General features: G+C 37.3%; 1 protein-coding gene across 5 annotated transcripts in view; it reads right to left on the bottom strand.

Annotated features, from left to right (window-relative positions):
- Positions 1–22043, bottom strand: part of LOC136877191 (rho guanine nucleotide exchange factor 7) — a 502530-nt gene that overhangs the window by 370248 nt on the left and 110239 nt on the right. For all 5 annotated transcript variants that reach the window (XM_067151001.2, XM_067151005.2, XM_067151004.2 and 2 more), the window contains one exon: positions 11677–11895. In XM_067151001.2, the coding sequence (XP_067007102.2) occupies positions 11677–11895 (219 nt within the window). The remainder of the gene's footprint in view (positions 1–11676; positions 11896–22043) is intronic.

Below are 22043 nucleotides of genomic sequence, written 5' to 3'. Positions count from 1 at the left end.
TCTTCCATTCCAGCAACACTCTCCACTCTCCACTCTCATTTCATAGCATCTATCAGTCATTAATAAAAATCACTTTGGGAGTGGCGATCCCATCATACTAATAGCCTATATATGATTCATTCATTACATCCCTGACCCGGTCAATGAGTGGAAAACAGGTTGTAGGTTTTCATTTGTGACTTGTAAATCCATTTATTGAGTCTTATTTGGAGAATGCGTTTGTGGAACGTAATTTCTTCATGTGGAGCACATGTTAATCGGTAGATGTACTGTTGAGTAATAATAATGTTGTGACTCATGAACCATTAAGGCGAATGCTTGTATTTAACCTGTTCTATGTGCATTTTTGTAGTCGCCAATTTCTTCAGGCATCAACCGCTGATATTACCATGGACAACATTGTTAATTTCATTTCTCTGTTAAGTGATTACCTACACCTCATCACATTTCAGAGAGACGTAAAATCATTTTTTTTCTTTGACCGATACCGTCATCGAGAGATTTCCAATATTTAGGAGTAAAAATCAGAAATTAATATTCAAAGGCTAGAATTCACTGTAAATAGTGTAAATAATTCTCGTGTGCCCTAGTGTGAATGCTATGTGTGTGAATGGTATTATTTCAGTGTATTGTAATATTTCTTTGACCATGATTTTGGCCAGACCACGTGTTCGCTATGTTGAATTTTGATTATCAGCGTTGTTCTTTATAATGGCATAATATTTTTGAATTTAAACCTTTAAGGAATTTTATTGGTTATTTAAGTCAAGTTTAGAGTATCACACGGTAATGAATAAGGAAAGATCATTTCCGTGGACTCCGTTCACCATTTAAATTTGTAAAGCCGACAATGTTAAAAATTTATCCGAAAGTGTCAAATATTAAAAAGTAACTTTTCATTTGTCAGATGAAATAATATTAAAAAGTAACTTTTCATTTGTCAGATGAAAATATTAAAAGGTAACTTTTTCATTAGTTAGGCGAAATATTAGAGGAAGGTTGAGGAAATTAATTATTGTACCAGCACAATAGTGCAAAATAATTTAAGTCCAAGGGAGACATTTTGAATAATATTTTGATAACATTTTGATTTAATTAATTTTCAATTTTAAGTGAAATGACACTTTATTCGATATCCTAAGGAAGGAATAATATAAACAAATATTGAGATGAATGAATATGGTTATTAATATTCAAGCTAAAGGAAATCAGATTAATTTCATTTTCATTTAATTTGTTAAAATTAATTACTGAAAGGAGGTCCTCCTACAAAATAATTTACATTTTGTTATAATTTTGTTGAGCCAGAAGTAGGCTAATCCAGGTGTATATTTTTACAGAATAATGTCAGCCAACATAAAAGGAGACTTGGTGCAGACAAAAAAAAAAAAAAAAAAAAAAAAAAGAACTGGCAGAGAAGAATAAAATTTTATTTTATCAAGACTATCCGTCAAATTTTGTTGTTGTTAAATGTGTTAGTTCACAATAAATGTCAAAACCTGTTGTTTTATATTTGTGTGTTATTGTCGCTAGTCCTTGTATCTTTCCCTGCCTTCAAAATTAAGTAAAGCCAGAAAACGAATGGTCCACCCTTGGGACTCCCGTTCCCTGGCTGAGCTATGCCCGGTGCGGAGTTACCAGTTGACTGTTTGGTACCTCAGTGCTGAGTTTTCCATTCGTATGTAAACATTTTTGTAGAAGCCTCAATTTTTAACTTATCAGTGGGGTGATTAGCTTGAAATGTTTATAAATGTTCGTTCTTTATAAATATAAATGCAAATGGAAAATCCTACACTTATGATCAATATTATTTTGATAGGAAACAAAATTAGACTTTTGTGCCCATGCATACATTTTTTTATACATAGTAAAGAGTCCAAAATAATATTCCCTAAAATCTGTAGGTAACTAATACATTTAACTTAGAATAACATAAGTTGTTATTTTTAAATACTTTCTAAACCGGGAATGTGGTGATAGTTAAATGTTTTCTACTGGTTGTTTGTCATGCCTAGGGTGAGGATTTCGTCATAAATGCCTATTTTTATCCTCAACCCAGAATCGTATGCTTATAAGTCTAAAATCTGTTTCAGTCGATTTTCAAAGGAAATACATGGGTTTTATAGTGCCAATAAATGCTTATTTCATGCATTGTATTTTGAAGATATTTGCATGTTAAGTGCCTAAAACGACAAATATTAATTACGTTTTTAAGTCGTATATTTCCACCCATCTCTACTTATAGCTATACTTATAGCTACCAAAGACAGGCTTATAGACTTATAGCTACCAAAGACAGGCACTTTAAATGGGATTAGAGAGGACAACAGCGTTCTATCTTTTGATTCTGCTTGGAGCGAGGTAGCCTTGATTCTGCACCCTGCTGCTGAAGAGGTGGCGGAGAGAGAGAGAGAGAGAACGTGCCCGGTGGGAAGAGCTGTTTACACATCAGTTTACTCGTATTGTACTAAGCTGCAAGTAATTTTGGAATTCCTGGGCTCCTAAAAATATCTGTTAGAGCCAGATTGTTAGTGGACCACATACATTGGTGTTAATATAGTTGAATGCGTACATTTTTTTATACATAGTAAAGAGTCCAAAATAATATTCCCTAAAATCTGTAGGTAACTAATACATTTAACTTAGAATAACATAAGTTGTTATTTTTAAATACTTTCTAAACCGGGAATGTGGTGATAGTTAAATGTTTTCTACTGGTTGTTTGTCATGCCTAGGGTGAGGATTTCGTCATAAATGCCTATTTTTATCCTCAACCCAGAATCGTATGCTTATAAGTCTAAAATCTGTTTCAGTCGATTTTCAAAGGAAATACATGGGTTTTATAGTGCCAATAAATGCTTATTTCATGCATTGTATTTTGAAGATATTTGCATGTTAAGTGCCTAAAACGACAAATATTAATTAAGTTTTTAAGTCGTATATTTCCACCCATCTCTACTTATAGCTATAGCTATACTTATAGCTATACTTATAGCTACCAAAGACAGGCTTATAGACTTATAGCTACCAAAGACAGGCACTTTAAATGGGATTAGAGAGGACAACAGCGTTCTATCTTTTGATTCTGCTTGGAGCGAGGTAGCCTTGATTCTGCACCCTGCTGCTGAAGAGGTGGCGGAGAGAGAGAGAGAGAACGTGCCCGGTGGGAAGAGCTGTTTACACATCAGTTTACTCGTATTGTACTAAGCTGCAAGTAATTTTGGAATTCCTGGGCTCCTAAAAATATCTGTTAGAGCCAGATTGTTAGTGGACCACATACATTGGTGTTAATATAGTTGAAGGTGTCAGGGAGGAAATAGCGGGGAGTGCTTTCCATTCTCTAAACGAAGTGCAATAATTTCTCAAACAAATGCCGAAGGACAAATCGTGCAGATTTCTGTATCAGCAGTGGATCAATGGCGACTCAAATTTCACTACTGATGGGAAAGTGATATTTTGCCAAGCCTGTTCAAAAGAAGTAAGTACAGTGTTTATTAAATGCTTAATACTTTTAATTCCTACACGGCAGGCCTACTAATGTTTTTCCACACTATTTCTCAAAGTTAATATTCTGTTTTGTTTTCTGTCCCTTCAGATAAAATGTGTAAAGAAATACTGTCTGGACAAGCACAAGAACACTGCTATGTATGTTGAAGACAAGAAAACAAGCAACAGGCCTGCAGCCAATTCTCCACCAAATGGAGGACAATTCTCAGAAAACATTCAATACAGAGCTCTGCCGTGCACATTTCACAGCGAATATCCCATGGAGGAAGCTAGACAACCAGGAGTTCAGGGGTTTCTTGCAAAAACATACAAAGAGAATTATTCCTGACCAGTCGATTCTCAGAAAAAACTATCTGGAGCCATCTTATCAACCTGTAAGTTCAAATATTATTTTAACTCTGAGTGTTCAGTATAGTTTTCTTTTTTTCAATAAAATATATGTGTACAGTATTAGGATTATGACAACTAAGTTTAATAAATACTGGGTTTTAGGTGCTACAAAACATAAGGGATGATGTGGGTGACTCCCCCTTTTGGCTCTCGGTAGACGAAACAACAGACAGCTATGGTCGAATGATTGCCAATGTAGTCATTGGTAAACTGACATCCAGCAAGCCTAGGAGACCTCACTTAGTCCTTGCAAAGGAAATTGAGGCCATTAATCATGCCACGATAGCTCGCATTGTTAGAGACGCTTTGCGTAAGTAATTCTTTCACACCCAAATCATTTCCATAAAAAATATAATACAGTTCTAATTTTAAAATGCGTAACATATATAAACTGTCATGTTCCCCTGTGGGTGGGGGCAATAGAATAACACCCACAGTATCCCCTGCCTGTCGTAAGAGGTGACTAAAAGGGGCCCCATGGGCTCTGAACTTTGGAGTGCGAGTTGGCGATCACGGGGCCCTTAGATGAGTCCTGGTATTGCTTCCACTTACTTGTGCCGGGCTCCTCACTTTAATCTATCCTATCTGACCTCTCTTGGTCAACTCTTGTTCTTTTCTGACCCCTACGCTATTAGGTTTGCGAGGGCTAGGGAGTCTTTCATTTTCACGCCCTTCGTGGCCCTTGTCTTCCTATGGAGGATGTCTTCATTTTTCGAAGTGTTGGATCCCTTCCATACTTTTCCACTCCACAAATTCATCATTCATCAATCCATATTTCATTAATCATCCTTCCAGATCACATCTGGAATGGTAAACCCTGACTACGGTCAGAAACATTGATCATTGATCAGATAATCAGCCAAATATGATGAGTCTTCTCACGAATAAATCCACCGGTTTGGACATACAAAATCAGCAGCTCCAAAGAAAGACCCCACTCGGATACGGTGGGGTGTCACATAGAAGATCAAGGCGAGTCAGAGCGCCTGGAAGCCCAACAGATGACATGCAGACACATACGGTTAAGAAAAGACTGAAATTCAATAAACCAAGACAATTTTCATTTTTTGCAAACATTAAATATCAATTCAATTATGACAGTTGGCAAGTTAAAACATTTAACAGATGTATTGGACCAGCATAAGACAGTACAGCTCTTCAAGAATTGCGCAATACAGATCAGGACCCATTAGAATCAGGAGGATATTGCCTTTACAAAGGACCTCCAGGGAAAAGAGTGATGAAGAATGTTCCTCAATTTGGAGTAGGATTCTTGGTCCATAACAGCATATTAGATTCAATTGAAGCTTTTTCTTCGACCTCCCCAAGAATGGCACTCCTAACAGTTAAAGTAGAGAATAAAACATACACATTGATAAATGTCCATGCCCCAACAAATGACAAAAATAACAAAGAAAAGGAAGAAACAGAGAAATTTTGGGAAGAATTGGACCAGTTGATTTCAGGTATCTCTGATACACCCATTAAAATTTTACTTGGTGACTTATGCTAAAACAGGAAAAGAAAAACAATTTCATACAGTAGTGGGTAAATGGCCAGCGCATAAATTTACAAATAAAAATGGTCAAAGATTAATTGATCTTTGTATAGATCATGGATTAATTTTGGAATCTACAAGGTTTAAAAAAAGACCACACAAACTAATGACTTGGAAATGCCTTAATATTAAATTGGGGGAGTTCCAGATTGACCATGTGGCCATGGACGTGAATTATCACAAAGAAATTTATAATGTGAAAGTACTCCGTGGGCTAGACATAGATTCAGATCACTATATTTCCAAGATTAAAATAAAATTAACGCCAAAAAAGAACAAAATATCCGTCCAATAGGAGGAAGAAGTATAACCCTAGTTATTTAATTAATAATAAACTGTATTTTGAAAGGTCTAAAACTCCTCTAAGCGACAATTTGGGGACGGTAATTGAAAAATTAAAAACCATAGCTGAAGAAATTGCTCCTGTTAAAAAATGAAAGAAACATGCTTGGTGGAATGTGGAGAGTGACACAGCAATTCAAAACAGGCACAAAGCATGGTTGAATGATCAACAAAAGAGAACAGAAAAGTCCCGTGAAGAACTAAATAATGCTAGAAAACAAACAGCCAAAGAAATCAGAAGGGTTAAGAGAAATTATCACAAAGAATCATTAAACGCCATACATGAAGCATTCATACAACATAAGACGAGGGATTTTTATAAAACGTTTCGATAATACCAATCAAACTATACTCCACCAACACTTATGGCGAGAAATACAAATGGAAAACTGGCACATAGTAACCAAGAGAATGCAGAAATTTTAGCTCAATACTTTCAAGAATTACTTAATAGTGAAGAACCAACACAATACCTAGAGTATGACCTTCATTCAAAAAATAAAACACTATTAGAAAAGGTTATACCACCAGATTACAATGAAGTGTTGAAAGCCATCGATTCACTTAAAAATTACAAAGCTTCAGGGGAGAATCAACTAACTGCAGAAATATGAAAGAATGCTAATACACAAACCATTCAGAATTTACATAAATACCTCATAGACATTTGGAATACTGAAAAAATGCCCGAAGAGTGGAATATGGCGATAATACACCCTTTACATAAAAAAGGTGATAGATCAGATACCAACAATTATCGGGGATATCATTGCTGGATATCACTTACAAAATTTTTTCAAAGTTATTATACATGAGAATTCAAGAACAACTTGACTGTGAACTTGGAGAATACCAAGGAGGCTTTCGTCCAGGAAGAAGTTGTCCAGATCAAATTATCAGTTTAAAGTGGATTATGAAGCATCATAGGGCTAGAAACAAAAAGTTAGTTATCACTTTTGTTGATTTTAAAAAGGCGTATGATAGTATCCATCGTGAGTCACTATTGAATATCCTAAAAGAATTTGGTTTACATCAAAAACTTATTCGCCTTATTGGAATTACCCTTAAGAACACTAAATCTAAAGTCAGATTTAGAAATGAACTCTCAAAGCCATCTGACATTAATACTGGACTTCGGCAGGGAGATGGACTCTCACCATTATTGTTTAATTGTGTGTTGGAAAAAATCATGCGGGAATGGAATAAGATGTGTCAACCTAACATCAAGATTGGCAGAAAAATAAGACTCAATTGTTTAGCATTCGCTGATGATCTTGCACTACTTGCTAATGATATGGAAGAAGCTAAATTGCAAATAGAAGAACTTGATAACATAGCAAGAAAAGTTGGATTGCAAATTTCATATGAAAAAACAGAAATAATGCCAACCTTCCCTGTTACAGCACCAACCATTACCTTAGCCAATACCAAACAAATTAAAATTATGAATAAGTTTAAATATCTTGGTGAAATTATAACTGGGAACTCCAATGACAAATCATCAATAAAAAGCAGAACATTTAAGTTAAAAAAAGCACATCGAATTACATGGCCAACGTACAAGAAAAAATCTCTTTCAATAAATGCTAAACTTCAACATTACTGTTCCGTCATTAAACCTGAAGCGACTTATGCTTGTGAAACACTATTTAAATTGAACACCAAAGCAACAACTGATACAATGCAAAAAGTTAACAGAAGGATACTCAGAACAACCATTAATAAAAAACATCAGGTGGATGGACAATGGAGATTATTGCCTAATGCAGTGGTTTATAGGGAAAGGGAATCTATAACAGATACGATGAGAAAAAGAAGAATTGCCTTTTTCTGTCATCTTTCTAGATTAAATGATAATAGGATAATAAAACAACTATTTAATTACTTTTGGAAAAGTAAAACAAAAAGCAAATTGAAAATAGAGAAGAAAAAAGGATTCTCAAGAACAAACAAATAAGATTGTCATTAAAAACTGTACAACACAAACAATATGTCATATCTGATGAAGAAAGGGCAGCCAGGTCAGCCAGAATGAAGAGGTTTTGGGAAAGGAAGATGATGCAAGCTAAATCTTCAGTTAATTCTTTGTTAATGTAAATGTATTTGGGTTTGATTTAAGTGCTCCTATGTTGGCGTAAACTATGTAAATAAATAAATACTTAAATAAACTGTCATGTATGTTTTATTCAATTTCTCTATTTACTCTTTCAGAAGTTTTGTAGCTAAGAAATGATAATGACGAGAAACACCTAATTCTCCTCAATGACATTGCTTCATATATGCTGAAAGCCGGAAAGGCATTAAATGTGTTTTTTCTGAAGCTGATGCATGTTACATGCCTGGCTCGTGCACTTCATAGACTTGCCGAGGAAGTGAGTCACGTTCCCAGAGGTAAATGCAGTTGTCTCGAGTGTGAAGAAAGTGTTCCTGAAGACTCCTTCCCGGATATCAGCCTTCAAGAATGCACTCCCTGACATCCCCCTTCCACCTCAGCCTGTTCTGACCCATTGGGGCACGTGGTTGTATGCTGGCCTATACTATGCCGAGAATGTCAATAAGATTGGAGAGGTATGTAGCATTAACGGTCTTAAAATTACTTTTATGCTTCAGGTTATCAAACCATTTTTCAGCAGTTTTCCTAGGAATATTCTTCTTTTATATTTAATGGTTAATCCTAGGTGTATTAATGCAGTTATTTTAGGAAGTGTAACACATATAACACTGTATAAATTTGGTAAGTGACATTTTATGAAATTCTGCAGGTAGTGGACAGTTTTGATGAAGATGGAGTAAGCATTATAGAATCTAAGGCGACACCGGCCAATCCGAAGATTTTCAGTGGTTTCACATACATTTCTTCAAATTTGGAACAACTACCTTCCCAAATAAAGCAGCTGGAAGACAAGAGAAATTCCTCTGTAAAGGCCGTAGGGATTGTTCGTGAGATGGGGGTGACAATGGTTAACCTTAATGCACCGATAAGAGTTAAGATCAGTGCCAAATTTCGAAGCATAATGCAGAGGAATCCCGGCTGGAAGGACGCATTGGCCATCGCTGCTGTTCTCGCAGGGAACGACGCAGCACAACCACTACTAGGTTTCACCTCAGCAGGGCTAGCTGCTTTTACATACTGTCCCCTGACCTCATGTGAAGTGGAAAGGTCATTTTCACAATTTAAAAATATATTAACAGACAACAGGCAAAGATTTAATGTGCAAAATTTGGAACAATATCTGGTTGCCCAGTGTAACGTGCTAAGATTCGTTTGAAGTGTCCTGTTCACATAATTATTGTCTGTAAGAGATAAGTGTCTTCAATTGTATTAATAATTATTATAATAAATAATAATCATTATTACTTTTACCTTTTCATGATTTTGGTGGTCACTTGTTCCTTAGCGTAAACGAAGTGGCATGATTCACATATACTGAGTAATTTTAAATGATAAGCAGATGGTATATTCGGGTTGGTTTTTAGTGCCTATTTTTACCATTTTAGTGCATATATTGCAATTTTTAAGTGCATATTTGCCTGCCTATTTTGGGTATTTTTAGTGCCTATAAATCCTCACCTTACTCATGCCGATTTGTTTAACTATCTGCACAAACTCCACTGACACAAAATTTTTAAAAATCAACGATTTTATGGTTGTCATCAAACACTACTTGGCCCTCAGAGTCTGTCACAGTTCCTTGAAAGTAATCGGTCCTCAACGAAAATAGTGAAAAAATAGCTTTTGAACTCACCATGTTTTTCTTCTTTCGTTTAGAAGGAGGCTCTGCTTCTCTCTCACATACAATATATTCAGCACTTTCTGCATCACTCTTACTTAACAATTAAAAAAAAATCATCATATCCAATATCACTTTCCGCTGCTGTTAATAACTGAAGGATTCTTTGATCCAAAATAACATCGCTGCAAAAGCAACTAGATTGTTGTTCTGCCACGTTTGTTTACATCACAGATGAACTCCACAGACGTCTACAAAAAGCTCTGTAGGTAACTTCCCGAAGATATAATCTGTGATCAATTAGTTCTATATAATGCCCAACAGATGGGATCAATTAGTTCTACAAAGTGCCCAACAGATGGGAGAACATGTCAGAGATCAAATTGGCACTCGGGAGTGAGCCGGGAAACTAAAAAAAATGTAAGTTCTTGCGCACCGTCTATAGACAGACGTAGCAGTGCTGGACCGGCCGCGTCAGCCCGTCTATAGGCGGGCGAAGAACTCATCGGGTTAATATAGATGGACTTTCATCAGCAAAAGCAGAGCTCCTAACTGAAATATGTTGAACTGACAACTATGACATACTTTGCCTACAAGAGATACATAGAGACAATCAAGGACGACGTCCCAAAATTGCTGGCTTGAGATTTATTGCCGAGAGATCTCACAGGCAGTATGGAGGTGCTTTATTTGTTTGACCAGATCGTCAAATCATGTCCACGTCCGTCTCTGAACATGAGGATATTAACTGTTGAACAGAATAACTGCACCGTGCCTTCTGTATATAAACCTCCTGTTGTTTCTTAAACAGTGTCAACTTTGTAGTTGGTGACATTAACAGTCACAGTATAGTACAAAACAACGATAATGGAGAAGAGGTGTTCAAATGGGCCAATACCGTCCAGTTAACTCTCATTCATGATAGTAACTTCGTCCATCCTTCAATAGTGGGCATTGGCAAAGTAGATACAATCCAGATCTGATTTTTGCCAGTGAGCACATAGGCATGAAGACAGTCTGCTCTCCTGTACCTAACTCTCAACATAGAACTATGATGCACCAAGTTATTGCAGTAGGATGACGGATCACTATACCCTACCATAGAAATTCAATTTCCAGAAAGCTAATTGGGAGAAATTTACTTCTACTTCGGATAGTTCTGCAGGTGATATCCAGCCAACACCAGAAGAATATGACAAATTTGTGGATGCAGTGAAGAGGCATCTTGGTTACCTATGCCCTGAGGATGCAGGACACAATATTTTCATGGCTGAATACCTAATACAGCTGATCTTATGAATAATAATCTTTCACTGTGTGAAGACAATCCTTTTAGTGACAAAACCATTTCAGCAGGCAAAGAGCTAATATCAACAATAACACAGAACAAGAGAAAAAAACGGCTAAAACTAATGGAGGAAACCGACTTTTCTGTTAATAGTCAGAAAGCTTTCAGACTGCTAATACAAGTGCCACATATGCAAACATCACTGCCAATAAAATTGCATCACAACTAAGAGTTCTTCATTTAGAAAACATTTTGAAGATAAGGCATACAATCAGAACAGTGAAGTGATGTGATCTTCATGAATCAGAAGCAGCCGTCCATACATGTAAGAATGGCAAATTAAACATTTTGGTAATGTCATGAAAAGTTGGCTTCTAAATCTTTACAATTACTGCCTTTCATTCCTCAAAATCCCAAACTTATGGCACAAGGCTCGAGTAATTGCTATTTTGAAGCCTGGTGAAGAACCAAATTACCCCTCTTCGTCTTCTTATGTTGTTTTTAGGAAGAGGTATGGGGGGGAGGGACTTTGAGATGATGAAAAGAAGAATGGAGGGGAGGGGCGGAGTTTTGAAGTTACAAGTTGAAGATGGGAGAGCAAATGTAAACGATGTGAATAGTTAAGTGGAGGTGTGTGTAGGGGCGCCTGGCCTATCAAAACATCACAGTACACTTTTAGTTGCTTTTCTTGTGTACTTTCTGTATTTTTAGGTATTATTTCCCAAAAGTGCACACAAAAAATTTTTTTTCTTTAAACATCCACATTTTTGGGGAGGTTTCTCAAAATTTTGAGGGGTTGCGGGGGAAATTTTGGGTGGGAAGTTAAAACCGAAGAAACATAAAGTAAGCCAAGTACGTACTTGTACTTGTCGAGCACACACACTGCCCTGGGATGAGCGGCGCAGTAGGCTTGGTGAACCTGCTTCATGCGTGGAGCTGTCGACAAGAAGACTCGACCCACCCGTTGTTCCAAGGGGGGACGCTGACTGCATTCCTCAAGAGTAACCAGCAAGTTCTGGTGCGTTTCCACAACATTGCCGATGTTACCCACCAGCTGTTTGTATTCCTCACGGCTCAGGCTGTAAACAAAAGTAAAACACTCTGAAACCTCACACCACATGTACAATTGTTTGGACTTAGTTATGAGTGAAGGCCCTTCAGGAACTCAGGCTCTGGTTAAGACGCAGCAGGTCGTTATGCATGTTAGGTACCAAAATTGTAATTTAAAAAAAAGGAGAAGAAGAAGAAAAAGTAATGTAAATTTAAATGTTATAGTAGTTGTATAGTATTATGGGAAGTGATTCCAGATACTGTATATAAGTTTTTATGTGTGTAAGTACAGAAGATAAGAGTAGAATTTTGTAAATAATATAAATTTATTAAAGATGAGCTGTGTGTTTAATAAAAAAATTGTGTGAATTATATGGTACAGCTGTCTTTTAGGAAAATGTCTTCTTTTCTTTTTAATTTAAAATTTAGTGCTTGATAATGCATTTATGTGTATCATTTGCCACCAAAGTAAACACCTCATTTGCAAATAAAGTTATTTTGATTTTTGATTTTCTTGATACAGAAACAACTATCTTTATCATAGATGCCAACTTTTAGAAATAAAACATAGGAATTTTTTCTTGGATTTCATCACATATAATGTGCCATGGTCTAAATGAAAAAAGGACCGGATAAAAGGCATACATATCTACAGTTACAATGTGAATTGACCATTAAATTTAAAATCTTAAACAAAAAACAAACAAAAAACATTAAAATGGTTACAAAAAAATGTACCTAATCACTCTCATTTATGACACATACATACGAATAATAACACAGTCGAACCTCGATATCTGGAACCTCCATTAACTGAATTTTCAGTATCTCAAACTACCTTAGATTTTCCAGCCGTTTGTCTTATTCTTCATGTGTATTTATTTCTCTATTCTCAAAATTCGGTTATACGAGTTTCTCAATTTCTCAAAGCAAATATTTCCTCCCTTGAAGCAAAAAATACTCTGTAACTGGAATTTTGTGCAACATTAACTGTGCAATCTGGCATTGTGGTTTGTGAGGAACAGTTAAAAAGTAAAGAAAGGGTTCCAGTGAAGCTGGAAACTAATATGACAGCAACCAAAAACTCGAACTTCTAGTGATCGGCAAAGCCTCGCTGTTTCTCGGGTGTCAATTAATTACCAGTCACATACGAAAGCAAGCCCAGAAGTCGCGTATGACGAGCTCCATTTACGAAACTCGGCTGCGTGTACGTAGGTGGTTTGAAAAGTTCTCGGAATGTACTAGAATTAAGTATCTTACCTCGGTGAAACTGCTTTTATTTTTCAACATAGCCTCCCTGTAGACTAATGCATTTGGTCCAGCGATGTTCCAATGCCTTGATCCCATCTCGAAAATGAGATTCCTCCAGGCCTGAAAAATACCTCTCCAATTCGGCTGTCAGTTCTTCCCTTGTAGAAAATCTCCATCTACCGAGGAAAATTTTCAGCTTGGGGAATAGATGAAAGTCTGATGGTGCCAAATCAGGTGAATAAGGTGAATAAGGTGGATGTGGCAACAATTCGTACCCCAGTTCATGAAGTTTTGCCATGGCAATAACACTTGTGTGCAGTGGAGCGTTGTCCTGATGAAAGATGACCTTTTTCCTTGCCAAACCAGGCCCTGTTTCGCGTATCTTTTCCTGTAGTTGGTCTAGGAGGTTTGCATAGTATTGCCCCGTAATTGTCTGGCCAGTAGGAAGATAATCTATCAGCAGAATGCCTTTTGCATCCCAGAAAACTGAGGCCATGACCTTTCCGGCCGAATGCACTGCCTTTGCTTTCTTTGGTGGTGGTGAATCAGCATGTTTCCACTGCTTTGACTGCTGTTTTGTCTCTGGGGTATAGTAGTGGACGCAAGTTTCATCTGTAGTAACAAACTGGCACAAAAATCTTGTTGGCTGTACTGAAAACGGGCCAGACTTTGTTCGGACATTTCCAATCTGCTGCAGTTTATTGTCCAATGTCAAAAACCGCGGCACCCATCTTGCGGATAACTTTTTCATACCCAATTCTTCGGTTAAAATATAATATACCCATTCAGAAGACATCCCTACAGCTTCAGCAATCTCCCGCACTTTCAGTTGACGATCCTCCATGACCATTTTATGCACTTTTGCGATAAATTCTGGGGTCGTAACACTTTTTGGCCGTCCACTACGCGGATCATCATCCAAGCTCTCCCGACCAAATTTAAACTTGCTGGTCCATTTGGTAACAGTTGAAAATGAAGGAGCAGAGTCGGCATGAATTTCCTTTGCTTTCATACCTTTCTTCTTTACAAAGTATTTAATCACTGCTCGAATCTCAGTTTTTTCCATTGTCACAAATCACTACACGGGAACAACAACAAAGAGTCGTAGCTACCACACTCCTGCAGGTAGAGCACTGACGCGCCATGTGTTCACTCACAAAGGATGTGTGATTATTGCGCGGGAACCTTGTTGCTCTAGCACTGACATCTAGCGGTGATTCTGAGAACTTTTCAAACTGTCTTCGTATTGACAAGAAGTTTCAACGTGAAGGGAGGAAAGGTTAACCACAACAAACAGAACAGACTAACGGATTTTTTTTTCCACACGTGTTAACGGAGCTATGTTTCTTGTTTCACTACTGGATGTACTGTGTCCTGTCTTCTAGAAAGTTACTATAATAAGGGTTATAATGAAAGTGATTTCATAAAATAGTTTCTTTGTATATTTTTAAGTACCGTTAAACATAATGTAAAGCCCGTAGCTATACATGCTCACAAACAGTATTCTCTATATCTCGAAATTTCAATAACTTGAAATAAAATTTATCTCCCGAGGTGATTCGCATAAAAATTTCCTTTATTAGACTGTAAAACGTATGGAAATTTAATTTTATAGGTATCTCTGAACACTTGGAGATAACTTGAAGAGAAAATAGCAGAAACTGTCACCAACACAACTCCCTGAAATTCATTCAACTCATTAAAATTATGAAATAAGAATAAACAAAAATGCACTGAAATATGCGAAAGTACCACATACAAAACAGATCAGTATGTCTCATACATTATTAACATATGACTTGGACATGGGGAAAAGCACAGAACCGCTAGAAAAAACATGAGGCATACAAATCCAACGAAATTACGCACAGAAACGGTGTTAATGGTGTGCGAACCACCACATGATAAGAAACTCAATCTTTCGTCCCGATTAACTAAGTAACAACACAGTAAAGGTTTCCACCTATTCAATACAAAATATATTCACAATATTTTAAAATTACATGGAACTAGTTTCGACTCATCCAGGGGTCATCATCAGCCATATCAAAGCAAAGATCACTCTTGACGAAATCCTAAGAACATGTTAATTTTAACAGTAAGATTATTATGGAATAACAAGTGAATGTGGTAAATGAACTGAGATGTTAGTATGGGATAGGTGAGTAATAGCCAATAAACATACAAAGAATATACATAAGAGGTTCGGAACAAAGTATAAAAGGGGGCTTAGTGTTGTAAAAATTATATAATCATGGAAAATACAGTAGTAATTCCTTATAATGAAGAATGCAATGTGAAATGACACATATAAAATTATATATGGCTTAGGAAGAGTGGAGGTGGTTTGGGGGGGAAGAGGGCTTAAGGTGGGGCTGAAGGGTGCGGGAGAAAGGGTAATTGTCTCAGAAAAGTACCTTTGATTAAATTTAGGATTGAGTTTAGGTTGGCTGCATTATTGTTTCTGAGGAAAGTGATAAATAGATCGAAGAGTATGTTGGGTTTCTCTGAGATTTCATTGAGATTGTGACTGGCGTTAAAGTATTGGTCTAGGTGTATGTAGTAATTTTCCATTATGTCGAGTAAAGGGCCCTTGTTTGCTAATACGAGGATGTCCATGTCTTGTTCGATATTGGTGAAATTATGGTTATAATCTTGCATGTGTTGGCCAATGGCTGAAAACCTGTTGTATTTTATTGCGTTAGTGTGCTCGTGGTATCTGATATTGAAGTTTCTACCAGTTTGCCCGATGTAGGTTTTTCCACAGTTGTTACATTTGATCCTATAAACTCCTGATTTTAAAAAACTGCTGGTCCTGTTGATGTGTGAAGTATTGTGTAAAACGTTCATGTTCTTATAGTTGGTTTTGAAGGCTATTTTAACGCCTTGTTTCTTAAAGATATTGGTTAACTTGTAGATATCATTGTTGAACGTGAAGGTGGAAAATGTTAGAGGTTTAGTTGTATCTTTTTTTAGGGTAGTTTTTGGGCGATATTTGTGTTTATTGATTATCCTTTCTATAAAATGGTTGCTGGAGCCGTTGAATTTTGCGATTCCGCGGATTGTGTTGAGTTCGTTCTTTAGATCTTTCTTGGACATAGGTATGCTGAAGGCTCGGTGAACTAGGCTGTTGTATGTGGCTCGTTTGTGGGACTGGGGGTGCACTGAATCTTGGCGAATGGTGGAGGCTGTTTGAGTGGGTTTTCTGAATATTTTATAAGTGAAAGAATCTGAGTTTCTAGTGATGGTTAAATCTAGAAAGTTGATTTTACATTTGATTCGGATTATAGTGTGAATTTGATATGAGGATCAATATTGTTGAGTCTTAAGAGGGTGGTGGATGCGTCAATTGATTTCTCATTCATGATTACAAAGACATTGTCAACATATCTGGCCCAAAAGAGAATATTTTCAAATTCATTGTCAATTCTGGTGTATTCGAGGAAATCCAGGTATATTTCTGCTAAGACACCTGAGGCCGGTGACCCCATTGCCAAACCATCTTGTTGATATATGACATTGTCGAAAGTGAAGAAGTTATTATTGAGGATTAGTTTTAATACTGTGATAAAGTCTTGTATCTCTAGTTTGCTTAAGTGGCTGTTATTGTTTAAATTGTTTATAATTATCGGAATTAATTTTGATACTTGTATGCTTGGGTACATGTTTACAATATCGAAAGAGTGGATAGAGTGATCAGGTTGCAAACTGAACTTGTTAAGTTTTTCTACTAGCAACCTACAATAATGCAGCCAACCTAAACTCAATCCTAAATTTAATCAAAGGTACTTTTCTGAGACAATTACCCTTTCTCCCGCACCCTTCAGCCCCACCTTAAGCCCTCTTCCCCCCCAAACCACCTCCACTCTTCCTAAACCATATATAATTTTATATGTGTCATTTCACATTGCATTCTTCATTATAAGGAATTACTACTGTATTTTCCATGATTATATAATTTTTACAACACTAAGCCCCCTTTTATACTTTGTTCCAAACCTCTTATGTATATTCTTTGTATATTTATTAGCTATTACTCACCTATCCCATACTAACATCTCAGTTCATTTACCACATTCACTTGTTCTTAGGATTTCGTCAAGAGTGATCTTTGCTTTGATATGGCTGATGATGACCCCTGGATGAGTCGAAACTAGTACCATGTAATTTTAAAATATTGTGAATATATTTTGTATTGAATAGGTGGAAACCTTTACTGTGTTGTTACTCATATGTTATTCTCAGTTCAATACGGACCAACAACATGAAATTTATAACCGATTAACTGATTCGCTAGCCTATCTTGCTTGTATGACAATTGCCATCCCAAATCCCCAGCCGTAAAGCACACATGCTGCTGTAGCGAGCAGGAAATATGATACACGAAGGCGACGGACAATAAAGCATCAAATAAAAACTTCTTGCAGGGTAGAGGCCGCATTCTCGATTTCTTCATCCATTATAACAAATGTGTCATCAACAAACCTGGCCCACATGAGGATGTTAAGAAAAGTGTTGCTATTTATTTTTGTATATTCCAGAAAGTCTAAGAATGTTGACCCCCCACATCAAATTTATGCTTGAGTCCGAAAATAATAAAGTAATTAATTTTCTGGATTTAACTATTCTCAGAAATTCATCTGCTCTTTCATATAGAATCTTCAGAAAACAGACACAAACTGCCAATACTATTCGTCAAGATTCCATACACCCCCAAACACACGAACGTGCAGTATACAATAGCATGGTCCATCGTATGTTCACGATACCTATGTCTAAAAAAGACCTCAATAGCGAACAACACTATAAGAGCAATCCGCAAATTTAACGGTTACAACAGATTATTTATAGAACAGATAATCAATAAATTTAGACACCGGCCTAAGACTACTCTCGCAAAAGAAAAACCTAAACCTACCGTTTCATCTACTTTTACATTCAACGACGATGTCCATCAAATCACCAATCCCTTTCGAAAACATTATGTAAAAATTTTCTTCAGAGCTAATAATAGGACTTCAGAAATTATACACAATTCAACATCAGTCAACACCTCTAACAGATTTTCTAAATCCGGAATCTTTAAATTCAAGCGTATCGACTGCAGCGCCTCTTTCATGGGACAAACAGGACGCAGCTTCACAACCAGATATTCAGAGCAAGTCAACGCAGTAAGATATAACAAGTTTTCTGCTATAGGCCAACACATTCACGACTCTAATCATAAGTTCACTGATACAGAACATGATTTTGAGATACTTCAAATAAGAAACAAAGGGCCAATCATGAACATTGTCGAAAATGGTTTCATTCATTGCGATCAATATTTCAACTCTAACTATAACTTAAATGAAATTTCCAAGAAATCATTTATTCTTTATGATCTCTTAATTAAATAGTTAAAAAATATTAGACCGCCTAAAAACAATTTGATCTTTCAAACCATACGCAGTATATATCCACATCATTTACCCCCATTACCACATCCTTCCGTTCCACCTTAGCTCCCTGACAGTTGCTCCGCCTCTACCCCTCCCCTCTGCCTCGCCCTTTAACCTCATAATCGCATCCATCAGTCCAGCTCCGTCTTTTTAGTCTTTCCTTCTTATCTTTTGCCTAATTCGACTTCTAATTTCTTCTCCAGGTTCCAAAACCCATATTGAAGTGGGAATTAATTATTTGGATCTAAACAAGTTCATCATATACATGTTTATTTTTCGGAACCAAACTACAGAATACACATAGTGTATATGTCATATGACATTAAACTCCGCAGCATAATTTTAACAGATTAAGAAACTAAAGACATATACAAGCTGGACAAACTGCCATGGGTATACAACAATGGAGTCATCGTCATTTAAATGGATTTTAAACTGAAATGCAATATCATCATGTACCATATTTTATTTCATATTCATCTGAGCAGGTGTTATAGTGTGTTTTAAAGTTATATTGTGTTTGCCCAATTTGACTTGTTGGCTGATGACGGCACAAGTTTAGTGCTGAAACTAGTACCTCATATGAGCGAGATGTGATTCATTCACGTTAATAAATGTCTTTGTATTGAATAGGAGGAACCCTCTTAAATTCAATTATTGTAATCCCACTTCAATATGGATCATGAAATTTCTAAATATCAAAATTCCTTTCCTGTGAAAGAGATTTAACAACCTTTGGTAGAGGAAACTACAAGTTTTGGGGTGGTCTGTGTCATCAATATCAAAAATCTCTTTTTACTTCATTGAGCCACATGCTTCCAGTCTTGTAGCTTCTGATGAGTGAGAATATCTTCATAAGCCTACTGTTGGCCATCCTCAGAAAGTACCTGTAAAAAATTAGTGGCCTACGTCACACGCTAGTGTTACCCATTTCCAACTGTTGGTACAGTTGAGAGTTCGCTTTCTAGGTTCCATATGGAAGCCCTCTTGGTTCATGAATTTTCCAAAGGATACATCTTTTGACTTTTTTCATATTGTCCATCATACCTTTCCTGTTCATCAGTAAGGTCTCCGCAGCATATAAGAACTGGGGTCTGACAATAGTCTTGTAATGGCACATTTTGACGTTCTTCAAAATGCACTTCTTGTTGTAACGATTTTGTGACAGTTGGTATGCTGCGTTGAGATTGGCACATTTGTCCAAGATGGAGGTTCCGTTTCTACCACTGGGGGATGGTCCCATTCGCCGAGATACGGTAATCGATTGACTTTTCCAATCTTTCCATAGATGGTCGTCAAAGGGGCTTTCCTGCGGTGCTAACTCTTGTCATGTGATATTTGCAGTCCTGTCTTCGCCGCTGTCTCGTAGGTATTGAATAGCTACTGCAGCATCCGTAGAATTGATGGTTAGCATTGTGATGTCATCTGCGAAGGCCAGGCTCCTGATCTCGATCTTCTGTATTCTGGTTCCAGTGGTAACTGGTTTGATTCCGAGATTGCTCAGTGTAAGTCCCCAGGTCTTTATGAATTTTCCAAGCACCAGATTGAAGAAAATAGGTGAGAGGCCATCTCTTTGTCTCACACCAGTTGTCATCTTGAAACTCCGAGACAATTCTCATCTGAATTTTAGTTTGGAGAAGCTGTCTGTTGTAACCCAGTCCTCATCCTTGGAGCACTGAGAAGAGTGTGTGGCAGTCAATACATTCATAAACCTTTGTGAAGTCGACGAATACAATGGTGATGTTCACGCCCCTCCTATGTTTTAATTGGAGAACGGTTGTGCTGGACTGTCCTCGCCGAAATCCTCCCTAATTGTGACCGCACATTGTCCTGCAGAATCCTAGACAGAACCTTGTAGGCTATTGGCAACAGTGATTCGGTCACCTTTCTTGTGCAGTGGGTGTATTAAAGCTGCCAGTCTCCTAACAGTCAACCATGATCCAGTGTACAACCTCTACGATCATAGTTCTGCCTCCTTTAAGGGCTTCTACAATGATGCCATCTTCCCCAGGTGCCCTGTTATTGTTGAGGCAGCTGATGGTGGTAGTTATTTGCTGAAGGGTATATGGTTGAGATGGGAGGCAGATATCTACTGTGTCTACTTAGGCTCTTGACAGTTGTTATATTCCCACGGTTACAGGCGGAACTTTCCTTCTGGGTTCTTGAAGTGAAAGCATGGTGGATTATACCCTGAAAGCTCCTCTTTGAATGCCCAATAGAAGTTTCTGGTGTTGTATCATCTGAATTCTTCATCCAACATTTCTAGCCTTGACCTATCATAATATCTCTTCACGCCCCTAATAGCCTTGCTCGACAGTTTTCGTACCTTTGTGAAATCCTCCAAGTCTTCCTTTTGCCTAGTCCAGACTTCTGAAAATCCATACTTACATTCAAAACCATAACCTTTAAAAGTTGATACAGGCCCAATTTACTCAGTGCAAGTTTGGCTGATCAAAGTTGCTGACCTAAATGAAGTTCGTAAGGGAAACAGACGAAGTTTTCCCAGTAAAACGGAAAGTAAAGTATTGAGATTTTTAAATCATATAATTAATGTTTGAAGCTGGCCCCGCGGTCTGGCTTGCCTGCCTCTTACCCAGAGGTGCTGGGTTGGATTCCGGCCAGGTCAGGCATTTTTACCTGGATATGAGGGCTGATTCCAGGTCCACCGTTAATTGAGGAGCAATCTAATGGTGAGATAGCAAACCCCGATCTAGGGAGCCAGGGGTGCCGGCCGAGAGGATTCGTCACAGGACCATGCGTGCCTCGTAATCGGCAGGCCTTCGGCTGAGCAGCGGTCGCTTGGTAGGCCAAGCCCCATTGGGGCTGTACTTCTGGTCTGTTTTTGTAAGATTATAATCCTACATATTTTATTTTTGTGATGTTTAGCCAAATTGTTGATAGTTTTAATTCGTTCCCGGATTTTCCCTCTTCCCGTATTGTATGCTTTTTCCTGTGGCCTCTCAAAAAAGGGAGAATCGAGGTTCCACTGTATGTGAAATCAATAAATACCACATTCACGCGAATAACCCCTGCATATTTTTTTTTTAATGAGGCACAAAATTGGGATGCGGGTTTTATTTGCTTCAATGTTGGCAACACGCTCCTGGCTCTCCTAATTTTCGATATTAGGTGTACAGTTATAATTTGTGTAACCGCAGATGGAAGAAAACTGCCCCCATATGTCATATATAAACAGAAAATAATTCGGACTTTAAATTTTAAACTGCCTTTACGTTTAAAAAATAGTATTTTACACAGTAATTTAAATTCAAAATTTCTCTGCGTCACAACAGAATGAGTCTTCCAGAACGTGCAAGGGTAGCTTTCTGCACTTTCACTCAATTCAATGTGTCTATAGTGTGTTTCATAACTGCTAAGTTCGAGTGATCTCCTAATTCTTTTGTATTCAGTGTTTTAAGGAACACCATAGTATCACGTAACAGGCAGTGTGTGAAGAAGCAGAATCCGCGAACACTGGCGATGCC

This window comes from Anabrus simplex, chromosome 7, assembly GCF_040414725.1.
Source record: "Anabrus simplex isolate iqAnaSimp1 chromosome 7, ASM4041472v1, whole genome shotgun sequence".
Lineage (NCBI taxonomy): Eukaryota > Metazoa > Arthropoda > Insecta > Orthoptera > Tettigoniidae > Anabrus > Anabrus simplex.
The sequence above is the reverse complement of the archived record's forward strand: the minus strand, read 5'-3'. Positions and strand labels throughout refer to the sequence as shown.